Raw genomic sequence first — 9762 nt, 5'->3', positions numbered from 1 at the left:
ATATCCTCCCAAATCTCACCCTAGTCATAACATAGAGCAGCATTGCTGTTAACGAAAAATGCGAGCTGATCTAATCAATCGGCACATCTTCATCCTTAACAAAATCAGCCTCTTCCAATCGGCCTTAACAGATCCTTCCACGCACAGGCATGTTGAACAATTTCCACACTCAAGCTAGTATAACACACAACAACCTCACCAGCCACAATTACAAACCCAAGCCAAGCTCTCATACCATGTTAAAAATGAAATAAATCAAATATATTTTAAAACTTAGCAGCTGCAGCTAGAGACTACCTCACACAAAACGCTCTAATCATTAATCATTAACATGAAGAATATATAAGTTTATATAAAAATATGAAAGTTAGAACTAACACCTAAAAAGTAGCAACTAATCCTAAACGAGAACACACTCACCACACTCACCATTAATGAAGAGACTCTCTCCAAGAATCCATAACTCTCTCCAATAATCCATATTCTCCATTAGTTTGTTCGCATCACCATTAATGAAGAGACTCTCTCCAATAATCCATAACTCTCTCCAATAATCCATATTCTCCATTAGTTTCAACAATCATATTATGTGTTACATGAAAAAAGTTAATCAAATTACAAAGGTTAACAAATAGTTAATGTATTAACTCTCTTTTATTTTAAAACGTAGCTTATTAATAAAAACAAGTTACAAATTTCTTTTAACACTAATTCGAATTATAAACAATAATGCAATACTTTTTCTTATCCAAGTATATCTACAAAACAAACCTAATCCTAATACCTAGAACAAACCAAATCCTAACACCTAAAACAAGATTACATGTCGCATTCTATCTTAAAGAAGTTTGCGTGTAACATAGAGATGCTCAAGTGAAAAAATGTGCAATGCTTCTCGATGGTTCTTTTCTGCAATATATTTTCACCTACGATTCTTGGACTTTTCTTCCCCACACACATATATATATATATATACCTACCTACCTGCCTGAATATTCATTATATAACAGTATCTTTAATGATTATTATTTAAAATTATCTCTTTTTTATATATATATATATATATATAACGTTATCTTTAATTATTATTATTTAAAGTTATCTCTCATATATATATAACTAACATTATCTTCAATGACTTTTGGTTTGTAGATGGCCGATTCTGGAGTGCAGTTTTGTCAAATCCGGCGCTTTACACCACCGACTCAACTTCCTGTAGGTTGCTTCAAAGTCAAGGAACGTGGGTGACCCACACGGCACTTTATTTTTTGTACATAAAAACTATATCTGTAGCCTTATACTACTGCACCGACTACACATTCACCGGAGCCTAGCCGCGCCGTTAGTGCTGTTAAGTACGCGTTGGAAGGTAAAGGTTCTATAGACGTCGCCAACGGCTTTCGAATATTCTATCTGCTAAGCAGATTCGCGAATTAAAAATTAGATATCAACTGAAAATGCTATCGCTCACTGAACCCGACACCATAAGTCCACCGATCGTTCTCTTTGTCTCTGTGTGTGTTGGGATGAGTTCCTGTCAAATTGTATGAACTTTCCTACGCATCTTCCAACAATTTATGGCTAATTTTATCCGGTTTTACAGTTGAATTCATCGGTACCGAGGAAACCGGAATAATTGACACGTACATACTAAAATGTCTGGCATTTTATTTCTAGGTATTATTATTTTAAACATTATCCGCTACAGGCGACCTTTAATTTGTGTATAAAGGCAGACCCTCTTCCGGCCTAAACATGCAAACTACACTGGTGTTCGGCGAACTGGTCTCTCGTTTTTACAACACACTATTAACTTTCAGAATACATACTGTCGAGTCTCCTTTTCTCACCATGAATCCAGGAATTTCTCCAGAAGATCAGCTTTTCCAGGACATGAATGAGGCGGCCAGGAAGACTTGTAGAGCGTACGTGACTTTTTTGGCTGGATCCGGCGACTACGTGAAAGGTGTTGTTGGACTTGCAAAGGGTTTGCGGAAGGTGAAGAGCAAATATCCTCTTGTCGTTGCTGTTTTGCCTGATGTTCCAGACGATCATCGCCTGCAACTGCAAAGACAGGGTTGTATTGTTCGCGAGATTCAGCCCATCGAACCCCCCGAGAATCAAGTGCAATTCGCAATGGCTTACTATGTCCTCAATTACTCTAAACTCCGTATTTGGGAGGTATTTTCAATTCTTTCCTTTTTCTGCAACTTTCGATACTCTAAACGCATGCATATAGTTGTTAAGAATCTTGTTTTGGGTGGTGGGCAGTTTGAGGAGTACAGCAAGATGGTATATCTGGATGCAGACATCCAGGTCTTTGATAACATTGACCATCTATTTGACATGCCCGATGGATACTTCTATGCGGTGATGGATTGCTTCTGCGAGAAGACATGGAGTCACACTCCGCAGTACAACATCGGATACTGCCAGCAGTGCCCCGACAAGGTATCATGGCCCATCGAATTAGGGCAACGGCCCTCTCCATACTTCAACGCTGGCATGTTCGTTTTTGAGCCCGGTCAGCTCACATTCGACAGCCTTGTGGAAACTCTTATGGTCACTGTGCCAACGCCCTTCGCAGAACAGGTCTGCATCTGTTATGAATTTTAGTCAGGATCATGCAGATTTTTGTTTGGTTTACCAGATATAAATTTGACTAAATTGTGGTGTATATATATGTTTTGTAGGATTTCCTGAACATGTATTTTGAGAAGATATACAAGCCCATCCCCCTGGTGTACAATCTGGTTCTGGCCATGCTATGGCGACATCCCCATAACGTGGACTTGGACAGTGTCAAAGTTGTTCACTATTGTGCAGCTGTAAGCTTTTCTTTATTGCCCAAATTCGTGCAAATGCATTATATAGAAAGAAATATGACGTATATATAAAAGATGAGATAGGTAGGCGTTCTGGGCATGCGGGGTTATGTTTATTGATAGATGTGGATGTGCAGGGATCGAAGCCGTGGAGGTTCAGTGGGGAGGATGAAAATATGGAGAGGGAAGATATAAAGATGTTGGTGCACAAATGGTGGGACATATACAATGACCCCTCTCTCGATCACTCAGGAACAGGAGATGCTACAATTTCTGATCCGATTTCGGAGGGCCACAGAAAACCAAATAATCAGCAACAAGTGTCTGATAATTCTTTCCTTTCTGAGATGTCAACATCCACCAACTTCACGCCTGCTCCGCCTGCAGCTTAAGAGATGTGATTTTTTTTTTAAAGTCGCCTGCACTGAATATACATTATAATCCGCCGGTGTAGACGGTGACAATATTGTGTATCCAAAAGATAATACTGTATTGGCTGAAGATAAAGATGCTGATGTTTCGTTGGCAGTTATTGATTGTGAAGTCATTGGATTAATATTTGAGAAAATACGAATTGCCTTCTGTATGAGTTGCTGAGCCCATACTTGAAGAATAATTTAGTTTTTTTTATTTAAATGAACATCAATAATAACACTACACACTTGCGATGCAACGCATTACTTATTATTATGAAGTCCACTAATCTTGGATGGAAAAATCAGTTTGAACTCTTTTGTGTTCAGGACCTTTAGAATAATTCATTTGTTTATACAAATGAACCCTAATAATACCGCTACACGCTTGCGATGTGATGTCACAAAGCATTACGTATTATTGTAAAGTCTACTAATCGTAGATGGAAAAGTCAGTTTGAACTCAACAGTTTGTTTTCAGGATTTTAAGAATAATTTAGTTTTTTATTTAAATGAACATCAATAATAACAGTACACTACACGCTTGCGAAGTGATATAACAAAGCATTAAATATTATTATAAAAAGTCCACTAACTTTGACAACGCTTATATATTATACGGATTGGCTTTAAATGTAAGCCGTTAGTTCACACTTCTGTCAAAAATACGAATGTATGCTGATTGGCTTTAAATGTATGCTGTTAGTTCACACTTCTGTCAAAAATACGAATGGAATCTGATTGGCTTTAAATGTAAGCTATTAGTTCACATTTCTGTCAAAAATACGTCACAGTTTCATGAACACGAACCGATTTAACAAGTCTCATTAATATAATTTTGATCTAACAACTAGTATTAATAGCAAGTTTGTATTATTAGAACTATGGTTGTCACAGTTGATGCTTATTGGTCCTTTTTTTTCCTCCAACAACTTCAAGAATCCTTCTTAACTAAATAGCTTCACAAGTTGCATTGGTGAAATTTTGTATTAAGCTTCTATGGATGACAAAGAAACAATTGGTTGTTTCTTGCTGCTCCATGATACTATCCTCGATCCTAACTTGAATGCATATCCGGAGGTTGATCTTCTATCATCAGTATTTCCATCCCACTCTCGATCAGAAAAAACTGCCAACTCAACATCAGATTTATTATCATAAAAAATACCAATATAAAGTGTTCCCTTTAGATATCGAAGGACTTTCTTTGTTGCTTTCCAATGGATTTCACAAGGCTTAGCCTTAAACCGACTAACAATGCCGACATAATATGTTATATCTGGTCTGGTAGTGGCGAGGTAGTTCAAAATTCCCACCAATTGACAATACAAAAGTTCCATTCACTTCTTTAGATCCATCATCAATGTACAACTCGGCATTTTGTTCCAAAGGAGTAGACACTGATTGGCATTCAAACATATGGAATCTTTCAAGAATTGTCTTTGCATATTTTCCTTGTGTGATGATTGTCTTACCAAATTCCCTCAAAATTTAAAGACCCAAACAATAATGAAATTCACCAAGATCCTTCATTTCAAATACCTGTGACAAATGAATTTTAATTTCTTCAATCAACCAAAATGCATTGTCTATTATGATAAGATCATCAACATATAAAGATATCAAGGAAATATTCCCACCTTCATCTATCTTGATGTACAAGTTAGGATCACTTTTGCTTCTCATAAAACCTTTTTCATACCATACAAAGCTTTCTTTAACCTGCAAACAAGATACTCCTGTCCCTGCTTTACAAACCCTTTAGGCTGAACCAAATAAACTTCTCCTTTTAATTCACCATTTAGGAAAGAGGATTTGACATCTAACTGACGCATTTTCCAATTTTGTTTTGTAGTTAATGCAATCATGATTCTAATTGTATTCAATTTATTTATAGGTCCAAAACTATGTTCATAATCAATGTCTTCGTTTTGTGAATAGCCTTTTGCAACCAATCTAGCTTTATACTTATCAGTGCTGCCATCAAGATTAAACTTTGGTTTGAAAAACCATTTTCATCCTATGGGAACTTTATCTTGGAAAATTTTGTTAATTCTCATGTGTCATTCTTCATTATAGATTTGTATTCCTCATCCATTGCAACTCTCCATTCTTTATATTCTTTAGCTTCTTCATAACTTGAAGGTTCTACAACATTCATTACATGAGACGTCAGCGCATAATCTTTATGCCTTATAGGTGGCTGAATTTGAGGTGATGTCCTCCTTAGAGTTTTACTGCTTTCATCCTTGTTTCCGCTTTGTGGAGTCTCGTGTTCTCTTCCTGGAGTGTCATGACTACTAGATGCTTCCTGATCTTGAACCTATACCTGTACCTGTACCTGTTGTTGTACATATTCATGTTTGTTCCAGCTCAAAACTTTCTTCTATTTTGACAGAATCATCAATATCATGCCATACACCTATGTTATTCATTTTATCACCTTCAACTGCATTTTCATGAAACACCACGTCCCTACTTGTAAGCAATCTATGTGAACTAGGATCAAATAACTTGTATGCTTTTCTATGATCAAAATAACCAATGAATGTGCACTTAATTGATTTTGCATCAAGTTTTCTTCTTTCATCTTTTGGAATATGAACAAATTCCTTGCATCCAAAAACTCTTAAATAATTCACTTTTGGTTTATATCCATATAATGCTTCAAAAGGTGTTTTTAGATCTAAATTTTTGGTTTGACTCCTATTTTTCAAATAAAAAACAATATTAATGGCTTCATCCCAAATAACATTAGAGAAATTTTTAGCTTGAAGCATGCTTTGTGCACATTCCATTATTGTTTTGTTTCTCCTCCCAACAACTCCATTTTGCTGAGATGTATGAGGCGCTATAAATTGTTGCAGAATCCCATGACTTTCACAATATTGATTAAATGCTCTTGATTTGTGATCCCCCTCCTAATCGGATCTGATAATTTTGATGTATTTCCCAGTTAGATTTTCCAGCATGTTTTTGAATTCCTTAAACTACTCAAAAACATCACTTTTCTTCCTTATGAAATAGACCCAAGTATATCTAGATCTATCAAAAAATAAGAAAATACAATGCTCCTCCAAGAGATATAGTTTGCATAGGTCCACATACATCAATATGAATTAATTCAAGTATTTCTCTTTGTCTTTTTCCTTCATGTACATGAAATTCCTCTCTATGTCGCTTTCCAAGTGTACATGCTTCACATTCAACATGGTTATTCTTCATAACAGGAAGACCTTCAACCATTTTTTTTCTTTGAAGTAACATTAAATCATTGTGATTTAAATGCCCATACCTTTGATTCCATAACTCTTATGTTGACATTGTTGTAGATGTCAATGCTTGATGCCTTGTCCTGGTCACATCCAGCTTATACAAGCCTCCAACTCTGGTACTTGTGGCAATAACCTTGTAGTGATCTTGCATATCTTTAGCAACACATTGCGATGCATATCTTTAGCAACACATTGCGATTTGACAAATTCCACCTTTAAATATTGATCAACAAGAGTAGAAACATAAATTAAATTATTTTTTATATGAGGAACATACATCACATCATGGATCTATCTCTTTTGTCTATTAGGCAACATCACACCTATTATTCCACAACCTTGAACGTTAAGGGATATGTTATCTCCAAGATAAACACATGTTCCATCAATGTTCTCATGATATTCATCAAACCAATCATTATTACAAGACATATGGAGTGATTCACAAGAATCAATGAACCAAGCATTCACATCATCAGTCTCAGCAGAAAATGAAACATTAGAAACAAACAATGTGAGATTTTTAAATCCATCATTGATTAATGTTTCTTTGCCCACAAAATTCCCATTATGCCTTTTGTTTCTCTGTTTAGACTCATTATATTTTCTTTTATAGCAATATTTAGCATGATGGTCAAGTTTGCCACAATAATAACAATCATCGTTTCTCTTACCATGAACTGGAAATTTAGATTGTTCCATACCTTTCTTCTTTACTTGAAACTTTCATCCTTTGCTTTTGTCCCATGGCTTGCCTTTGTATGACTTCTTATCCTTGGCTACCAATGCAAAATTTGAATTGTTTGATACCAAATTGAAGTTATTCATCCTCTCTTCCTCTTGTAGAAGAATACATGTCAATTCATGAAAAGTAGGAGGATTCCCTCTAAAAATGTTAATACCTTGAATTTCCAATTTGCATAATTTCCTCCATCAAGTCTTGTGGACTCATTCAAATAAGTTTTAGCCAAAAAAATTGACATAATGACAAAAATATTTGTCCTCAATCAACAAAATTCACCCAAATCCACCAGTTCTACACCCAAATTCACCAGATCCAAAACCAAATGCACCAATTCTAAAAAAACAAGACTCGATATTGTTTCAAATAAAAGACAAAACAAAAAAAAACTCCTTATTTCTCCTTTTTTACCAAACCCATGTTTCCAAAACTTTATTTTCCCCTTTTTTAATCATATACACCCTTTTATTAACAATTTTTAACTTTCACCATTGAATATTTAACTCCTTATCCTCATAAATACTTTTCACCATGGAAAAATGATTCCCTTACAACTCCTTTAATCTATTGCACTATACTCTTCATAGAGAACAAATTCACATTATAAATTGGCTCGATTTTGGAAACATAAAATCGAACATTCAACTCACCACTATGGAGAGAATACGAGTTAAATAAAATATCCAACTACTACTCACACCTTCTACAACCTACGCGAAGGAGGCTTACAAATATTTTTCACAAATTTCACGTCGCCCCTAGTGTTACAGGGAAAAGTGTCTATGCAGAACTGCTAATCCCACTAAGGCTGGTAGCTACCTTAGAAACAAACAAAGTAAAACTACTTTCATTTTCCTTTATGAGAGATAGATGAGAGAAGAATAAAGGAGACCAACCTCTATCTTGCGCTTGGTTCCTTGCTCGATTCCTCTCTCTTCTGATAGTCCTTTGCTACTTGCTTTCTTGTATACCCAGCTTCACAGAGTACCTGGAGAATCAAAGTAGCATAACACTATACGAGAACATAGATCTATTATCATAAACAATCTAGGATCAAATGTAAATTGACCATACAAATGCATAAAACATAAATCACACAAGAGTATGGAGGAAAACTTGAATAGCTTTATTCATAATCAAGAAAGAGCCAAGAGAGTTACAACCAATTGTTCTGACCCAGCATCATCCTCTCAGCAAGTAAGCCCTTCTTCACCTCATGAAAAGCTTAGATCACCCAACACTATGATGTTGCCTCAAGAAACCAACAACAATTCCTTACAAGATGCAAAATTCCAGCCTCTGGATCTCTGGGATGAGGGATCCATATATAGATGTCTACAAGGGAGATGAGTCAGCTTGTGATTTGATTAGTGTCTTCCCTCTGATAGTTCTTGCTTCCACTTGGAGATTGATGATCTCTTACTCATCCCTAGTCGAATTCAGAGAGGCAAGTGTCACAGGAGAAGTTTCTGGAAGATTCCATGCTTCTCCACCTCGCGGATTGACACTGCCATTTGTCCCTTCTCGCCCATTGCACCCCATAGAAGGGATTTTTGAAATGCAATGCACCTACTGTGTGCATTTAGGTGAGATGCAATGCACTTTGCCTATGGAGCAGGTGAAATGGTCAAGTTTTGACCATTTCTGAGTAGTTTTTCATGGAGAACTTCTGGGAGAAGCTGTAATCAGTTGACCTTGTTCTTTTAGGGGTTGGAACAACACTTTTAGGGACTTAGGAGCCCTTGGTTTATGGACATTTTATGCTTGGGGTTGCAGTGCCCAAAAATGTCTATAACAGTTGCCCCCTAATGCATGAGGTCGTTAATCTTTTTGATGTCGGGTGAAATGCTTTATCATGAGGATATGAAGTTCTTTCATGCTGGAAGGAGACCTATAATAAGATACAATACAATACATTATCTTCATAATATTTTCATGATCTAGCTAAGGCGGGCATTCCCATGCTCAGCTTTATAAATTCATTTTCATGTACATAGGACAAACAATCGTCTGAGTGTAGACTGATGATTTTGGTAGAGTCATCATCCCTTAGATTGGATGATTATCTGTGTAGCAATGATGTACATTTGATGTCTTTATTTCCTGAATATATATCGCACCCCGGATGGATGAAACTAGATCCGGGGTCTTCAATCTCGTTCTATCTTCACTCAAAGTACAAGTCGATCCATGTGAGATATGTTCTGGAGTCGAACATGGAAAGACATCGCCTCATTACCAGCCAATGATGTAAGCTGTTAACAGGCGCGAGAGGAATCACCAATAATGATAATGATCCTCAAGGTACTGCAGTACAATTCACGTGGTGTGAATAAGGGACTTGGCGTTGAACACCACGCAAAATCTTTCGGTCGAAGGCCATTGATGTAAACCTGTCGCCGGAAGTGAGAAACTTGCCATTGAGGCATGTAAGCTTCAAAGTACTGAAATGGGTGTTCCTAGATCGACTTCTTGGATAATGAGCTGATGTCGACAAGAAGCAATCT

The 9762-nt window shown here is 36.4% G+C and overlaps 1 protein-coding gene across 1 annotated transcript; it reads left to right on the top strand.

Moving 5' to 3' along the window:
• The first annotated feature begins 1754 nt into the window (after positions 1-1754).
• LOC149156493 (galactinol synthase 4-like) lies at positions 1755-3411 on the top strand. The gene is made up of 4 exons (XM_089444285.1): positions 1755-2181; positions 2272-2592; positions 2694-2828; positions 2963-3411. Exons 1-4 carry the CDS (start codon positions 1756-1758, stop codon positions 3215-3217), a joined length of 1137 nt encoding a protein of 378 aa, XP_089300411.1. The 5' UTR covers position 1755; the 3' UTR covers positions 3218-3411.
• Positions 3412-9762: the final 6351 nt, after the last annotated feature.

This window comes from Pinus tabuliformis, chromosome 9 (genome assembly GCF_031772625.1).
Source record: "Pinus tabuliformis cultivar Carrire ecotype Pingquan chromosome 9, CPIR1, whole genome shotgun sequence".
Lineage (NCBI taxonomy): Eukaryota > Viridiplantae > Streptophyta > Pinopsida > Pinales > Pinaceae > Pinus > Pinus tabuliformis.
This window is presented reverse-complemented; position numbering and strand designations above follow the sequence as displayed.